A 19,171-nucleotide genomic window follows, 5' to 3' on the forward strand; every position below is an offset into this window, starting at 1 on the left:
ATGCAGCTCTCCTCTAGAGCAGTGATGTTTTGGGGATGTCGTTGGGCAACATGGACTTTCAACTCCCTCCAAAGATTTTCTATGGGGTTGAGATCTGGAGACTGGCTAGGCCACTCCAGGACCTTGAAATGCTTCTTACAAAGCCACTCATTTGTTGACCTGGCTGTGTGTTTGGGATCATTGTCAATTCAGAATTTTTTCACCTCCAAACACGAGAACCTGTCTTTCTACCAAAAAGTTCTATTTTGGTTTCATCTGACCATGACATATTCTCCCAGTCCTCTTCTGGATCATCCAAATGCTCTCTAGCGAACCGCAGACGGGCCTGGACGTGTACTGGCTTTAGCAGGGGGACACGTCTGGCAGTGCAGGATTTGAGTCCCTGGCGGCGCATTGTGTTACTGACAGTAGCATTTATTACTGTGGTCCCAGCTCTCTGTAGGTCATTCACTAGGTCCCCCCGTGTGGTTCTGGGATTTTTGCTCACCGTTCTTGTTATCATATTGACGCCACGGGGTGAGAACTTGCAATGGAGCCCCAGATCGAGGGGGATTACCAGTGGTCTTGTATGTCTTCCATTCACCAATAATTGCTCCCACAGTTGACTTCTTTAAACCAAGCGTTTTACCTATTGCAGATTCAGTCTTCCCAGCCTGGTGCAGGTCTACAATTTTGGCTCTGGTGTCCTTCGACAGCTCTTTGGTCTTGGCCATAGTGGAGTTTGGAGTGTGACTGACTGAAGTTGTGGACAGGTGTCTTTTATACCGATAACGAGTTTAAACAGGTGCCATTAATATAGGTAAGGAGTGGAGCCTCGTTAGAAGAAGGTAGACCTCCTTGACAGCCAGAAATCTTGCTTGTTTGTAGGTGACCAAATAGTTATTTTCCACTCTAATTTGGAAATAAATTCTTTAACAATCAAACAATGTAATTTTCTCTTTTTTTTCCACCTTCTGTCTGTCATGGTTGAGGTTTACCCATGTTTACAATTACAGGCCTCTCTAATCTTTTCAAGTGGGAGAACTTGCACAATTGGTGGTTGACTAAATACTTATTTGCCACACTGTAACATGCAAACATTGAAAATATAAGCACAAAACATACATCTTGCCAGAGGATTATATCCATCTTATTCAATCACTTGTGTCCCATTTTCTCTCATTTTAATAAATAGCCCTTAATATAATTATCCTATAAAAACAAAGCCTCTCCCTCCACTGATGCGTAATCCTGCTATAGTAGGATTTAGCATAAATACACACCTTGTTTGCACACATGCATCCACAGTGTTGTAATTATGAAGATGAACATTCACACGTGATCACGCTCCCTAAAATAATCACACACACACGTCTCCAAACATTCTTCTGTTAATGCTTCCAGTGCTCAATTCCACGCCTCGCATCCAACGTGTGTCCCTGAATGTGTATTTGTAAATGTGTTACCAGCCTTGGCTTGTCTCCATGCTGGCCGCCTCATTTGGCTGCAAGTTAAAAGCAAGAGGACTCCCAAGCTCAATATGTTATTTTGCATCCACTCAGGCTTCAGCTGCTATGTCCGACTTGAGTGTTTGTTCGCTAGTTTGATGTTCGGAAGGCTAGCTGAGGCAAAAATTTAAAAGCCTTTTTGTCAGCCTTACGATCGTTGCTCTTTTTCACGTTTGTTTAATATTTTTATTCGCTTGTGTTTGATTAATTGATAATATTATGTGGGTTTTTTGACAACAAAACATCAGTGATTTGCTTGTATTAATGCATAGGAACGAAGGTGGGTAGTAACGCGTTACATTTATTCAGTTAACATTTACTTAAGTAACTTTTTGAGAAAAATGTACTTCTTAGAGTAGTTTTTCCATGCAATATTTTTTACTTTTACTTGAGTAGATTTGTGAAGAAACACTATTCTTACTGCACTACTTTGGGCTACACAAGAGTCGTTACATTTTTCGTTTTTATTCTTCGTATTGACTTTGCCAGAGATCGCGCATGCTCTTTGGACGGGTGATGTTTCATATTGTTGTTCTGATCTGAATTCAAACATTTTTGTGTCATCATTTTGGCCTAATACGGTCATGCAATAGGTTATAATGCAGTATAATAATAACAGTTCATTTCGATGAAGTTGTGCTGAGAAAAAAAATATACCATGATTTTAACAAAAATTAAACATTGTAAGCAGTTGCTCAAAATGTTATCCATTACCGGAGTATTATTTTCAACAAATACTTATTTTACTTGTAATTGAGTAAATTTTTGGATGACTACTTTTACTGTTACTTGAGTATAGGCCTGAACAATATTGGATAAAGCTATTGCTGCGATTTTTTGGGGCCCTAATATATATATATATATATATATATATATATATATATATTAGGGCTGTCAAAATTATCGCGTTAACGCGCGGTAATTAATTTTTTAAATTATTAACGTTAAAATATTTGACGCAATTAACGCACATGTCCCGCTCTGACAGTATTCTGCCTTTTGGTATGTTTTACAGCAACGTTTTTTGTGCTGTCTAACAGCGAACTCTTGTGGTCGCTTTGCGACATGGTTTATTGCTTTCTTGCCAGTTCAATATGGCTGCACGACGTCTCGGGCTGACGCCTACGTTGTAATGTTGTGCTTATATGATCCTTGGACAAGATTTGTCCGTAAATGTGGTTATTATAAAGAATGTACATATTATGTTAGTATGCGAAATGTTATATTTTTTGTATGAGACGCTTTTTGTTTATGTTTAGTGAACCTGTATAGCATGCTAAGCTAACGTTGTTGCTAATGCAATGCTTGTGTACTTTTTTTTGTAGTTTTACTACGGTCTAAAGAGGACAATGTTTTGAGGCCATTTTATTAATAAATCAGATGAAATAGGAAGAAGTCTGATTATTAAGGCGTCGTTCACTAGCTATCTAGCTTTGGAAAAAGTAGACACTTCGGAGTGAGGACAGCATAGACAGATTTAAATGACAGTAGAGTGAAATGACCACTACAGTCCTTATGTACCGTATGTTGAATGGATATATCCATCTTGTGTCTTATCTTTCCATTCCAACAATTTATTTTACAGAATATATATATAATTTACAGAAAAATATGGCATATTTTATCGATGGTTTGAATTGCGATTAATTGCGATTCATTACGATTAATTAATTTTTAAGCTGTAATTAACTCGATTAAAATTTTTAATCGTGTGATAGCCCTAATATATGTATATATATATTTATATATTTATATATTTATATATATATATATATATATATTTTTTTTTTTTTTTTCCGCAGTAAATGGGGACCAGAACCCGCCGCGATAAGTGAAAAACCGCGAAGTCGCGCACCCCGCCCCCAAAATTTTTATTTTTTTGTGTGTGTGCTCAATGTATTTATTCAGATTTAGCATTGGAAAGAGATACATATAAGGCATGTTTTTTTTCTCACTTTTTCCCCAAAGTATGATTTTAAAAAATATATATATAATATATATATATATATATATATATATATATATATATTAATAAATGGTTTTAAGCACTTCAAATGTAGTAATTATGATCAGTTTTAAACATAACTGTCCAACCAAATCATTTTTGAACAAGAATAAAGTACTGTAGTAGAAAAATGCTTAGCTTTATTAAATACTTCTGTTTATCTACATTAGCTGTGACTCTTGGTGGACATGTAGAAATTACAAAATCCTCATGATCACTTCTGGCATTTAATTTATATGTCTCAAACATCTCCACACACACACACACATTCATTCCAAAGTGGCTTCCTTCCAGAAACAGTTTAACAAGTTAAACTATGATTGACAGCTGCTGCGCTGTGATGTCCGCTTCTTTGGCAAGATCAAAGATACCAGCATCGCTAACTTTAATAAGCAAGTGCTGCAGTGACTGTGAGGTTCAAAGAGCTGGAAGAGGGAGGGTGTGAGGCTGTGCGCAGAGCAGAAAGCAGGCCGTATGTGGATTAAAAAAAATAAAAACATTCGCACGTGCTTGCGATGAGACTATCACGCACGCACATATCGCAACAGCGATCTTTAAACGATATATCGTTCAGGCTTACTTGAGTAATATTATTTAAAAATAACGTTACTCTTACTTGAGGATTTTTTGTTGGGCAACTCTACCCACCTCTGCAATTAGGAAGCCCTAATTGCTGATCGTAATCTTCCCGTTATTAAAGGGAACCACGGATAGAAGGACATGTAGTTCTTAAAAGCTAAATCTTAGTATGAGTTACAATAATTTGATATTGAAACCCTTCTAAAAGTTTTTGTTTCAATAAAATTTGTAAAATTATTTTAACTAGTAGGTCGCCATTGTTGTTGACGTCGCAGTGCGGTGACGTCACATGGCCATGCTGCCGGAATTCCACGGATCACTCTCTAGAAAAAACAAACAAACAAACAAACAAAAAAAAAAACGTGTCCTTCTTTAATTATGTAAGGTAGTGATTTAAATACGCCACAGGGTGTCAATGGCGAGTTTAAAATTAGGGATCAAGCCAATGAGTGCGTTTTGTCCCTTGACTGATGCCGTAGTTTTCTTTTACTCCACAGTGGAGTGTAAGGTAAAGAGAAAGGACAGTGGACACAGGCATTTATTGGGATAAGCTTCGGCAACTCCTTCACAACAAACATAAGTATCATATAGTGAAAATACAGCAAAAATAATATTCATATCGCTCAAAAAATTTTGTTCACAAAAAGAAAAGTGCTTCAATCAATATTAATGAGGCCCTATTCTCACACAGTTAAACAATGCAAAGAGAACTGGCATTCACAAATTCACAATCAAAATAGATATGCAAAATACACATAAAACTTACTCAGACACAGGTAGAACTCTATTTAAACATTTTAGCAACTCGTTTAGCTCAACAAATACACTTTTAGTCACAAACTACAAACTATGATGCTGGGAGCCATTATCAGGAGTCTTGTTTGTTGTGAAGACAACACTCAAATAATGTAAATTAAAATGGGCCCTCACTAAACATGAAACTGCGTGTCAGTCGAGGGACAAAACACACTCATTGGCTAGCCTGGAACTCCAGAATCACCCCTGTTCCAGCTATAGAGTCTGGCGACTGTTCCGCGGATCAAATTCCCAGGGCGGAACAAGCCACAGCATATAGATAGCGGAGTGGACTAATCAGCGACTAGCGGACGTGACTTTGGTAAAGCGACAAGAATCTCTAGCGCAAGGACATAAACCTACGAGGAGAGCGGAGAAGTTTATTCAATATGGCTAGCGCGAGACAGACTGTTGGACTCCATTTGTTTTTGCACATTTAAAACTGAATTTATCGTGGATAGGAACATATTTTTGGCTCTCCCTTTCGCTATCTATGTTGTTGTGGAGACTACTTCCGACGCGCAAGAGTGATGCTGCTTGTTAAGAACACGTCACGCAAATAAACTAATCTGATTGCACAGATGATTTTGTTCAGGCTTTAGAGGCCAATAAGGAGCTGGGTCCCAGACTCTTTAGCTGGAACAGCTGTGAGTCTGGAGTTTCCAGGTTACTCATTGGCTTGATCTCTTATTAATTTAAAACTCGCCATTGACACCTTGTGGTGTATTTAAATCACTACCTTACATAGTTAAAGAGTGACACTGTGAAGTACGGAAGCGTTGCCATGTCACATCACCGCCCTATGACTTAAAATGATGATGTGATTTAAAATTTTAAAATTTTTATTAAAACAAAAACATTAAGAGGGGTTTTAATGTCAAATTATTATAACTCGTACTAACATTTATCTGTTAAGAACTACATGTCTTTCTATCTGTGGTACCCTTTCAAGATAAAAGTATGGCAACATGTGAACTAAACAAGAATGGTACATGAGCACCTGCACTAACCTCAATTTGCTTGTGTCCAGGTTTATGCAACTTCAAACTGTGTGAGAATTTAACACATAGATGAATCTATTGGTTTGTCTTATTTTGCTTCTACAATACCCAGGTCTTTGAGGCTTACGAAATGCCCATTCACTGCATTTAAATTGTTTTCACCACAGCGGCTTAAAAGTAAATTACACTTCAGGACTCCCCCCTACTGTTTTAAGCTAAAACATTAATGCAGTGATTGGGCTGAATTAAGTACAAATGAGTGGCTCGGGTGCGCTGAAAGACAACATTACTCATAGTTCAGCTGATAACAAAATTGCCATAATGTTACAAGAACTTTCCTAACTCAATCATGTAAGTTTACAAGAATAAAATAATCAACATTATAATGCACTATTCTTGTACTGTAGAAATTTTTGACGTAATCTAATGCATTCACATTTATCACTATTAAGAACAGTTTTCTTTCCTTGATATTTTTCCTACACCATATTCCCTTATGCTTTTTGAGTTTCAATTTAATGTATTCGTTGGCCTTTTTCATTGCATGAAATTGATTTACTCTTCACAACACTACTGACAAATCAGTGATTCTCATTTTGATTCAAGTAATGTTTCAAAATGTTGAAACAAGGTAACATCTGAATGATAATGCCTTTTTATTGGACATGCCCATATGCGAATCATATAGGTCACCTGTTTTCATAAGTGCATGTTGTACAGTTTCTTTACAACAGTCAGGAAGAATAGTCGATTAAAACTATCACATCCTTAACCTTTTTTTCAATCTTTTCCCTCAGAGCTCGGTTGGGTTGCCATGACAAGTGAGGAGTGTCCTGTGCCGCTGAGGAGCATTTCCTCAGCAGTGCCAGGGCATCATGAGGAGTATGGCTCGGCGCAGGCTGATGACATCATCGAGGAAATGGGTCCAGTTGACGACGCCAGCATCGGAAGTGACCTGAGCACGCTTGTGGTGCCCTTCCCTGAGCTGGCACCAGTGGTCTTCTTCTGCCTCAAGCAGACCACCTGCCCCCGCAGCTGGTGCATCCGTATGGTTTCCAGTCCATATCCTTTCATTCGCCAATGAAAATGCTGTCCTTTTTCCAGTCCATAATGATATTAACCCGTGTTTCCATGTTGTTTTGCATGTGCAGTTTGTTTGGGTTAAGTTGTGGGTTAATTGTGTGGCCTCCTCTCTAAGGCACACAGTGTCTCAATTAATAACTATCAGTTAATAGACAGCTCCTATTTTGCCCCTCAACTAAAACATGACAAGTGATGCCAGTAGTGAGCTGTGAGCCTAAATGTTAGCCGACATTTTGGTTTAGTACGGTACACACTGATTTGGTGTGTGTTTACGCACCTAGCTGCCGGCCTGATAAGAGCGCAAACAATATAAAAAAAGGCATCTTCAAAACCTCTCATCATGTTGAAAGGCACTTTTAAAATGTAACTTCTGTTTGCTCACACGATGTAATTTAGGATATCAGAGCTAAAATTAGCTAACGGTAGCTTAGTCATCTTAGAAACAAAGACATTTGGAATCGAAGCATATCATGTACTATTTTGTATTTTATTGAAATTAATTATGATTAATTTTCACTCCACAGTAGGGATTTACACTGCTGGCCAAAAGTATTGACACCCCTGCAATTCTGTCAGATAATGCTCAATTCCTCCCAGAAAATGATTGCAATTACAAATGCTTTGGTAGTAATATCTTTATTGATTTTGCTTGCAATGAAAAAACACAAAACAGCATGGGAAAAAAAATCATTATCATTTTACACAAAACTCCCCAAAAAGTATTGGCACCCTTTGAAAAATCATGTGATGCTTTACTAATTTGTGTAATTAACAGCACCTGTTACTTACCTGTGGCACATAACAGGAGGTGGCAAATCACACTTGCAGCCAGTTAAGATGGATTAAAGTTGACTCAACCTCTGCCCTGTGTCCTTGTTTGTACCACTTTGAGCATGGAGAAAAGAAAGAAGACCAAAGAACTGTCTGAGGACTTGAGAAGCAAAATTGTGAGGAAGCATGGGCTACAAGTCCATCTCCAAAGATCTGAATGTTCCTGTGTCTACCGTGTGCAGTGTCATCAATAAGTGTAAACCCCATGGCACTGTGGCTAACCTCCCTAGATGTGGATGGAAAAGCAAAACTGATATGAGATTTCAACGAAAGATTGTGCGGATAGTGGATAAAGAGCCTCGATTAACATCCAAACAAGTTCAAGCTGTCCTGTAGTCCGAGGGTAAAAAGGTATCAAACCGTACTATCCATTGGCATCTGAATGAAAAGAGACTCTGTGGTATGATACCCAGGAAGACCCCACTTCTGACCCAGAGACATATAAAAGCCAGGCTGGAGTTTGCCAAAACTTACCAGAGAATGCCAAAAAATATTTTGGAAGAATGTTCTCTGGTCAGATGAGACAAAAGTAGAGCTTTTTGGGAAAAGGCATCAACATAGACCTACTAACACAGGCCTTTTAAGAAAAGAACACGGTCCCCACAGTCAAGCATGGCGGAGGTTCCCTGATGTTTTGGGGTTGCTTTGCTGCCTATTCCACTGGACTGCTTGAGGGTGTGCATGGCATTATGAAGTCTGAAGACTGCCAACAAATTTTGCAGCATAATGTAGGCCCCAGTGTGAGAAAGCTGGGTCTCCCTCAGAAGTCATGGGTCTTCCAGCAGGACAATGACCCAAAACACACTTCAAAACGCACTAGAAAATGGTTTGAGAGAAAGCACTGGAGACTTCTAAAGTCGCCAGCAATGAGTCCAGACCTGAATCCCAAAGAGCACCTGTGGAGAGATCTGAAAATGGCAGTTTGGAGAAGGCACCCTTATAATCTCAGAGACCTGGAGCCTTTGGCCAAAGAAGGATGGTCTAAAATTCCAGCAGAGCATTGTAAGAAACTCATTGATGGATACCTGAAGCAGTTGTTCGCAGTTATTTCGTCTAAAGGCTGTGCTACCAAGTATTAGGCTGAGGGTGTCAATACTTTTGTCCGGCCTATTTTTGGAGTTTTGTGTAAAATGATAATGATTTAATTTCTTTTTCATTCGCTTTTGTGTTTTTTCATTACAAGCAAAATTAATGAAAATATTACAAAGCACTTGCAATTGCAATCATTTTCTGGGAGAAATTGAGCATTATCTGACAGAATTGCAGGGGTGCCAATAATTCTGGCCAGCAGTGTATAAGCCTCCCCCCCCCCCCCCCCCTTTTCATATTTATAGTCATCATTTTACAACGCCATGTCCATACATCGCTATATTGTATTCAAATAATGAAGGAGAATTTAATCTTTGTGTTCATTTGTTTGCTGAAGTGGCACCGAACCTTCAATTGTGTGTTTGCTGACCGCACTCACTGACAGTGGCATTGGAACCGAAGATGATCCTTTCCCATTAGAGGCACACAAAGAACACGCTGAGCTGCAGCATTGTGCATGTATGCATCCATCACTTGAATGTAATAGGACACACACAGCTTGGTTTAGTTCATTTCCTCGGTGGTTTCACTGTGGTTTGTTGTTCAGTAGTTCAAGTGGGTCTGGACACAAGAGTTATCATCATCATCATGTGTGAACAATAGGATAGCCTTTGGCAGCAATTACACTTTGTTTTGACCCAAACTGGGTACTATTGCAAAATCACTGCTAAATATCAATGTTTGAACTAGTTATTGTGTTTTTAGTTATGTTTGAAGTAGAATACAATGACTAACTTCTGTATATTCTTAGATTATTTGTAAGTCTCACTTATGTGAAAACAATGGTAGAAAAAGAATATGAATGTTGTGGGCATGACTTAAAATGATGTAAACACGTCACCCATAAGCATTTCTTGATCAAGCATTGCACAATTTGCTTTTGCTGTACAGTTGTTGTTTCCTCTTGCAATGATATTAACTCTTCCTCTATCCTTACTATTTGTATTTGTGTGAGAAGATAAAAATGTGTCACAAAACCTTCGAGCAGCTGCTGGAATCAGCTGAGGAAGCAAAAATATGCATCACATAGTGCTTAGTGATGTGTTCATGCCTGCTGTGAATATGTTAAACTGACAGGTCAGAGGCTCACTGAGGAGTATGTTTAAATTGCGTATCTCTAGTAATAAACTAGCGTGTGCGTGTGCGGCTCAATGTTGTTGCATGTTTGAACTGAGGCCATCGCTATATTATTTCAAGCATTGATGAAGATGCATGTAAGCGTATCAAACACTGCATTTATGTGATGACAAGATCAGATGAGGTTTGTGAAGTATATTTGTGTGAGTTGGTGTGTTCCAGCATGTGTGTTTATGAAAGGGTAATAAGAGGCTGTCTCACCATCTCTTAGAAAATCAATAAATCTGTCCGGTACTCGGTTAGTGGAGGCCTTCAATGACACACAGACGCACACACGTGTCTCCAATGGTAGTCTCCCACGCCTGCAGCAGAGCAACTAAAGCACTTCCTTCGATACTGCCACCCCCACACACTCCCTATTTTTACAACACGTTTTACAATCCATAGATGAAATGGTATACGACAATGACGTTGTTCCATATTAAAGGACATTGTTAGACAGGTATTAATTTAACTATGTTTATGACACCATTGCATCATGCACATTGTCGGTTGTAGTCTGTTAGTCAACTAACGTTGATAAATTAAGTAACAAGTCTTTTTAGCATGGTGCAGTGTAGTTTAACACATTACAAAACTCTAAAGGCCATATTCCAACTTGACAGGACAGACTTTCATCAACGTAGATTCTCAGTCTAGGCTTTAGACACACCCACAGCGTGGGCGGGGAATTACCGGAGAAACACCAAAGAGGTGTGATTTGCGGACAGCTGTGGGTGCGTGGGAATCCTATAATGTGTACTTTTCCTCACATTTTGAATGTGATTGAAATCCTGAAAAAAGATCAAGCAAACTTCTACAGTATAATTCGATAATACCTTGTGTAAGGAATGTCTAGTTCTCCAGTCAAAACATGTTGACTGCTAAAGCTCCAAAAAAAGCAGTTTACTTGGACTAAATGGTGTTGTACTTGTAAAGTGCACTTCTACCTTTCAGGCCCTCAAGGCGCTTTACACTGCATTGCCATCCACCTACTGGTGATGCAGCACCAGGAGCAACGTGGGGTTCTGTATCTTGCTCAAGGATACTTAGACGAGTTCAGCAGGGTAGAGAATTGAACCCACAACCTCTGGATTGGGGGACAACTACTCTACCACTGAGCCACGCCACCCCGGGACTACAGTGTATATGACTTAAAAAAAAAAAAAAAAAAAAAAAACAAATAAATTGTTAAATATACAATTAACATTTACACAACGAGGGGGAATGTAATTTGTAGGGCTGTCAAACGATTACAATTTTTAATCGAGTTAACTACAGCTTAGAAATTAATTAATCGTAATTAATCGCAATTCAAACCATCTATAAAATATGCCATATTTTTTCTGTAAATTATTGTTGGAATGGAAAGATAAGACACAAGATGGATATATACATTCAACTTACGGTACATAAGTACTGTATTTGTTTATCATAACAATAAATCAACAAGATGGCATTAACATTATTAACATTCTCTTAAAGCGATCCATGGATAGAAAGACTTGTAGTTCTTAAAAGATAAATGTTAGTACGAGTTATACAAATTTTATATTAAAACCCCTCTTAATGTTTTCGTTTTATTAAAATTTGTAAGATTTTCAATCAAAAAATAAACTAGTAGCTCGCCATTGTTGATGTCAATAATTACACCATGCGCACTCATTGTGCTTAAACCCATAAAATCATTTGGACCCAAGTGCCAGCAGAGGGCGCCAAACACCAAAAAACATGGAACAAGTGGACATTACACTGCTGTCATTTTAATCTGTTTGAGCCGGGCATGTGCGTTAATTGTGTCATATATTTTAACGTGATTAATTACAAAAATGAATGAACACCCGTTAACGCGATAATTTTGACAGCCCTAGTAATTTGTAGTTGTAAAAGTGAGTCATTTTAATGTCCATGATCACTCAAAGAAAGCAGACTCTCACCTAAGCAGCCAAATTCAGACCACCGCCATATTCTGTAGCGTAGGCATTCCCTTTAAATCAAGGGCGTAGGTTTGGATAGGGATGGTAGGGACATAACACTACAAACTTTTCAGGATGCTGAAATTGCCCCCCCCCCCCAACTCTAAAGCAACCTTATTTGTATTATATAATAAACTCAGTTAAATAAGTAATTTAGATCGTCTTCCCATATGTTCTAAAGATAGAATTGGCCCTATTATTAAATAAATTATTTTCATTATGTTCAGACTTACACTTACCCCTTTTCAATTGCTGAATGTGCCGGTCCATTTTTTTCCCTCAAAAGCACGTTTGATTGGCTTGATTTGACCGACACCCCCTCACCCACACAGCCCTGACAGAATTACGTACATGTCGACAACATGCGGTCTCCTCCCCCTTCAAAGAGGAAGGATATTAGAAGGTTTTTTTTGTTTGTTTTTTTTTTTAACCAGCAGCAGCAGCACCCACTGTATGTCGTAAAAAGTCGGGACGTGGGGAATACCGTTAATTTTGCTACTGAAAATCCGAGCTCCATCTGAGATCATAACATTAAACTGTGTGAACTTGCTAACCTGCAAAACTCGAGTTGGAAGCTGCTTGGAGAGAAATGTCCTCCTGTATGTGTTTTCTTATGTTGACGTTAATTAAACTGTGAGAAATGTAGTGAACTGTGCTGCAAACTATAGCACCAGAAAAACGTGAGCAAGGAGCTGCTTTGAGCGAAAGGTCAAACTCTATGTGTGTCAGTCAATTTTCATTTTTATTTTATTTATGTGGTCGGAAAGCAGCCCAAAGCAGAGTCCAGGGTGGTTTGCTGCGTCAATGTGCATATCGACGACACTTGTCAGATTCAAGAGATGCTGGGAAGAACTACGTGGATTAAATAAATAAATAAATAAATAATAGATATCGGTGGAAACTGATTACGCTACACAAGCACATTATTAGGCTTGTTGTTGTCACTTGTTTATGTAAATCGGAAATTAGTAGATAGTTTATCTTGGAGATGCGTGTGTGGCATCCTGGCAGTATTTTTTTTAACATGGGGTTTTGACAGCTGTCGTCATATTTTCGGGATCAAAAGCACCATTCCGCCTCATTGCAGGCCCGGGTCTTTTACAGGATCAGCGTTTCAGATCGTTCCGGACTGCTTTCCCACCTGCTCACATATGCCTTCTTCTTAGGTATAACAGTGAAAACGCTGTAATCGCCGTCTCACTAGGCCTTTTTGATCAACTCAATAAAATACTTTAGGTTCACTCCCTCTGCGTGGCCTTGCAGGTTGTTTGGGGGCCACTATTTTAGATTACTAAAATCATCGGTATTGGTCCAGAGATGAGTGTTCTGGCTGGATAGTTGAGACTCCATGTAATGCTGCTCCACCCCACACATGCACACATTGAACCAGTTTTTTTTAACCCACTATCCAATCACGTAATTTTATGCACTGTATATACTGTAGATATATAAAGATGGGATTGCAATATGTGAGTACTCTTACCCCTTTCCATAGAGCCATTTTAGGATGTAAGCGAAATTTAATTGTAGCATGCAACCATTGATCAAGGAAATCTATGCCAGCGATTTTGAAGCATAGCGTTGACTGATTTGAGTGGTCCGTACATAGTGTCCTTCTTCTTCTTCCTCGTTCAAACATCAGTAAAGATGAAACACCATAATATTTATTTCATCCTTAATGCTTTCTTTCTGTCTTTCTTGCCCTTTTTCTTCTTCTTTTTGGGGAAGTAACAAAGCAAAGTATCTTCTCGTCATTTTCTTTGACTGGCTCCTGTGGTGTTCATGCAGAATGACCGGCCTTTGTGGCCCATGATCCTCTCTGGCCTTGACAGCTTGTTATCTCCATGGTGACGGATGGCAGAGGCGTTGCTGTGCCTCGGTCTTAACTAGTGCTGAGGATGGAGCACACACCTGGGACACATCATCCACTTTTGCTCACCTTCCAGCTCCGTCTTAATACAATCTCCTTGGATATTTTTCTTTCTACTCAACTTTTGCTCCACATTTGAGAAGTTTTAGATGAAAATGGTGTTGTGAAGGCAAGTTAAAAAGTTTTGTCTTGTAAGTATAAGGTCAGTTTATTTTTTTAAATGATCAAAACTCTACAGTGTTAGTATATTATCTGTGTAGTTACTGCACTCATTTCGTTTCCTCCCACAAAATATTGCATATTCATACATACCGTGCAATGATCTCAATGGTCCACACTTATATTACTAATGAGAATCTGTCAGAAGACCCTGAAGAATGAGGATCAAATCTTAATGAGCCACAGCAAGGGATAAATAAAACCTATTAGTGCTATTATGCTTCCAGAATATATCCCATGGCTAATGATATTTCCAGATCCAATCCTGATTTTCCTCATTCTCTTGGTTCCTGTGGCCTTCTCCCTCCGGTGTAGTCCAAACTCCATTAGTGCATCCAGCATCAGAGTTAGGAGAGGCATGCTGGCAAGGAGATGAAGGCTTAAAAGTGACTCTAATGACTGTTGTCGTAGCAGGCCTCACTGCTTCCACACTCTGCCCGACCTCTCTCACATGTAACTCTCTTTTAAGGCACTGCCTGTGTAATGAGCATGTGTTTTTTATGGCAAGGCAGTTGCCCAACACGGCATGAATATGAATAACAATGCTGTTATTGGCTTTGCCCCTCATCTCATTTCGCTTATCACGTTAATACGTAATCTGACAAAAAAATAATGGTGATTGCAATGCTTTTTCAGGAGGATTAAAGAGAGCTCGGTGCGGTGGGTTCAATTAAAAAGAGAAATGTGTTTTTTTTTTCTCTTTAATGAGCCACGTTGATAACTGATAGCGAAATGGGATTTTTTTTTTTTTTTTTTTTCTTAAACCACAAGCTGCGGCGGTGGTAGTCAGGAGGTCACACAAAGTATTGAGGAATGTTATCAAATTGATGCAGTGCTGATTTGCTAATTGCTTTGAGTGCTAGATTGTTTACATCCAATTGGTTATGCCCTTGGGTTTATTTTCTGGATTTCTTTATGTACTGCAGTCAGCTCGTGGGAAAATAAAATGACGGAATCATGAACCGTGCTGTTGTCAAAACAGCAAAAGCCAACAGCATTGTAACTTTACAAAGAGCAGTTAGAGTGGAATCCTTTGTTAGGACAAATTTTGTAATTTGTTGAAAAAAAAAAAAATCTAAAAATAAACTGCTAGATGATAAAATAATCCTCAACTCAGGTCAAACAGGCACCATAAAAAATTAAAAAAAAAAAAAAAAACATTTGGCTACTACACCAGCAATGTATTACAGTAACTTTCTTTACTGCTTAACTGGAAAAATACGATGTAATTGAGAGCATAAAAAAAGGTTAAAAAATAAAAAAAGACATCTTATTCTATGCATGTGTTCAAGAAAGATTGTGCCATGGCTAGAAATCCAATTTTAAAAAATAAAATAAAGATTCATGAATTGATATACATTGGTACAAATAAGTATTTAGTCAACCACGAATTGTGCAAGTTCTCCCATTTGAAAATATTAGAGAAGCCTGTAATTGTCAACATGGGTAAACCTCAACCATGAGAGACAGAATGTGGAAAAAAAACAGAAAATCACATTGTTTGATTTTCAAAGAATTTATTTGCAAATCATGGTGGGAAATAAGTATTTGGGCAATACCAAAAGTTCATCTCACTACCTTGTTATGTACCCTTTGTTGGCAATAACGGAGGCCAAACGTTTTCTGTAACTCATCGTTGGGCAACACGGACTTTCAACTCCATCCACAGATTTTCTATGGGGTTGAGATCTTGAAACTGGCTAGGCGACTCCAGGACCTTGGAATGCTTGTTACAAAGCCACTCCTTTGTTTCCCTGGCTGTGTGTTTGGGATCATTGTCATGCTGAAAGACCCAGCCACGTCTCATCATCAATGCCCTTGCTGATGGAAGGAGATCTTCACTCAAAATTTCTCAATAAATGGCCCCATTCATTCTTTACTTTACACAGATCAGTCGTCCTGGTCCCTTTGCAGAAAAACAGCCCCAAAGCATGATGTTTCCACCCCCATGCTTCACAGTGGGTATGGTGTTCTTCGGATGCAATTCGGTATTCTTTCTCCTCCAAACACGAGAACCTGTGTTTTACCAAAAAGTTCTATTTTGGTTTCATCTGGCCGTAACACATTCTCCCTGTACTCTTCTGGATCATCCAAATGCTCTCTAGCGAACTGCAGACGGGCCTGGACGTGTACTTTCTTCAGCAGGGGACATGTCTGGCAGTGCAGGATTTGAGTCCCTGGCGGCGCATTGTGTTACTGATAGTAGCCTTTGTTACTGTGGTCCCAGCTCTCTGTAGGTCATTCACTAGGTCCCCCTGTGTGGTTCTGGGATTTTTGCTCACCGTTCTTGATATCATTTTGACGCCACAGGGTGAGATCTTGCATGGAGCCCCAGATCGAGGGAGATTATCAGTGGTCTTGTTTGTCTTCCATTTTCTAATAATTGCTCCCACAGTTTATTTCTATACACTAAGCGTTTTACCTATTGCAGATTCAGGTCTTCCCAGCCTGGTGAAGGTCTACAATTTTGTCTCTGGTGTCCGACAGCTCTTTGGTCTTGGCCATAGTGGAGTTTGGAGTGTGACTGACTGAGATTGTGGACAGGTGTTTTTTATACCGATAATGAGTTAAAAGAGGTGCTATTAATACAGGTAACGAAATACAAATACTTATTTTCCATTTTCAATTTGGAAATAAATCATTTAAAAATCAAACAATGTGATTTTCTGTTTTTTTTTTTCACATTCTGTTTCTCACGCTTGAGGTTTACCCATGTTGACAAATACAGGCCTCTCTAATCTTTTCAAGTGGTAGAACTTGCACAAATGGTGGTTGACTAAATACTTATTTGCCCCACTGTATATAAAGAGCATTCAATGAATGTTGTTGATATATTTATGATGCGCGTTCACATGCTCCCCAAAATCTAAAACTGGGTCTTTGATGGGATGGAAAACAGCAACTTTAATTCACAAAAAAAAAAAAAAAAAAAAAGCCTTATGCTTGCTTTAACAGTACGGTTATCTTGGTGCAGAGTGGTCTGAAAAAACTGATATCAGAGGTTTCCACTGACGTGTAAATCCAGTTATACCACGTACATGCGCTTCTTACGAAACTGGAACCCCGAGTGTTTTAATCCGACTTTGTCAAGAAGGACAAGGCAGTTGTTCTTTTCTTTTAACTCTGCTTCAGTTCAGAAGTTGTGCTACATATGCGACTCTGGAGAAAATTAAATTAGTCAATTACTGGCTGCATTGCCACCAACCGCAGAGTGACAGCTTTGTAGCTTGCTCCATTTAATCTATTATTCACAAAGGTTTTTATAAATGATATGAGTCATTCTGCATAATGCTGGCTTGTTGTTGTTTTTATATTTTTGTTCATATGGGACTGTGACATTTTAATGAACAACTATCAAAATAAAATGTATTCATTGCAAGATGGAAAATAGAAATGATGTGAACTAGCTGGCTTATCAAGGCATTGCTTTAAGCAAAAAAACTTTTCTGGATCTCTTCATCAGAGGAAAAGATCTATCTTAATAGATTTTCCTAAAGCTGCAAAATATTCTTGAGCGTGTCATTTTCCCATTGCTTTTTACTATAAATGTCCCGTGTTTTTAAAAAATATATATGTGTTATATAATGACAGACAACAATATTGTAGATCAAGACTTTTGTCAGTTGAGACCGAGACAAGACTAGGACTTTCGAAACGTAGTCTCGAGGATATTACAATACTCGGAAACAAATTAGATGGGAGTATAAGGACTAGTTCCACTGTGCTATTTCACAAGCCGCCTTCACTTTGTAAAACAACATTGATGTTTGATGCTCATCACAATGCTTTGCTTCCAGTTAATGCAGTAAAAACAAGCAAACAATAGTGGCATGCTTATACTGTGCATGCTGGGCAACGGTGATTATTGCTAACAAACACAAACAACCATTAGCCACGACAACATTATTGTACTCTGGAATGAGATTCAGTAAGGGAGCGACAGCAACATTTGTATTCTATTGAGAGGTGTTTTACAGTCAATGTCACTGCAATGCTTCTCTCGCCTGAATTTCGTGTAGACTGAGTCGGTTCAGTTTGTACTTTGTGAATGCTTGTCTGTCTTCATATATGCCCTGATTGACTGAACACCGTACGATCCAGCTCTCAATTAATACTAGTTAAACTGTGTATAAAATGGATGGTGGTTACCTTATGAGTAAATGAAACTGGCCCGCACCAATACATTATGACAAATATATTGTAAATGAATACTTATGTAGCTGACTATCTAAATGCAAAGCTACTGTGGTATGAAAAAGTATCTGAACCTTTTGTAATTTCTCACATTTCTGCATAAAATCATCATCAAATGTGATCTGATCTTTGTCAAAATCACACAGATGTAATAACAGTGTCTGCTTTGACTAAAACCACCCAAACATCTATAGGTTTTCATATTTTAATGAGGATAGCATGCAAACAATGACAGAAGGGGGAAAAATAAGCATGTGAACCTCTACCTAAGGAGACCTGCGAGCAATTGAAACCAATTTTTACCAAACAATTTAAGTCAGGTGTGTGCCCAATCACTGATGAGTGGTTTAAAGTGCCTGTGACACGAAAAAGCATGTTTAGTTCATAATACACGTGGTATTTTATGCTCATGAATGAAATGGACCACTTGGATGTGTGAAGAAGCGATCGATATATTTATTAATTTTTTTTTTTTAATCCCGCGCTACGAAAATGACAGACTTCTGGCTTCGGTCTTGCATTGAGGAAGAGGGTGCTGTGACGTGTACTGGAAAAGGAGTCCTCGTCACTATACAGCCGTACTGTTGTATGAGAAGTACTAAGGATTCAGCTGATTTTGCGGATTAATTCGTTTATTTTTCACATCACACCAGCCAAACGGCTGCAGAAAAATCTTGCTATAGACCCCAATCACCAACGTCACACAATCACGTGATCGCTGTATTGTACCACCATATTGTCCGTCATTGTGTGTCCGTATTGGCAATGATCGTAGTTTCTAAAGGTGGATTCACTTGCAAATTATGGAAGCCCCGGTGCTTTCAGACGCTGTAAACTCATTGGATGAGTTGCATAAAAGCTGTTATTTGGAAAAGCTTCGGTCGATCCAGTCGCCAGATCCATATTTGATGCCCAAACCGATGTCT

At 38.7% G+C, this 19,171-nt stretch overlaps 1 protein-coding gene across 2 annotated transcripts in view; it reads left to right on the top strand.

Annotated features, from left to right (window-relative positions):
* The window catches only part of cacna1ia (calcium voltage-gated channel subunit alpha1 Ia), a 284,448-nt gene that overhangs the window by 80,241 nt on the left and 185,036 nt on the right, over positions 1-19,171 (top strand). For both annotated transcript variants that reach the window (XM_057860633.1, XM_057860634.1), the window contains exon 2: positions 6,665-6,928. In XM_057860633.1, coding sequence (XP_057716616.1) covers positions 6,682-6,928 — 247 coding nt within the window. In that variant the 5' untranslated portion in view covers positions 6,665-6,681. The remainder of the gene's footprint in view (positions 1-6,664; positions 6,929-19,171) is intronic.

The sequence above is a fragment of the Corythoichthys intestinalis genome, chromosome 16 (genome assembly GCF_030265065.1).
Source record: "Corythoichthys intestinalis isolate RoL2023-P3 chromosome 16, ASM3026506v1, whole genome shotgun sequence".
Taxonomy (NCBI): domain Eukaryota; kingdom Metazoa; phylum Chordata; class Actinopteri; order Syngnathiformes; family Syngnathidae; genus Corythoichthys; species Corythoichthys intestinalis.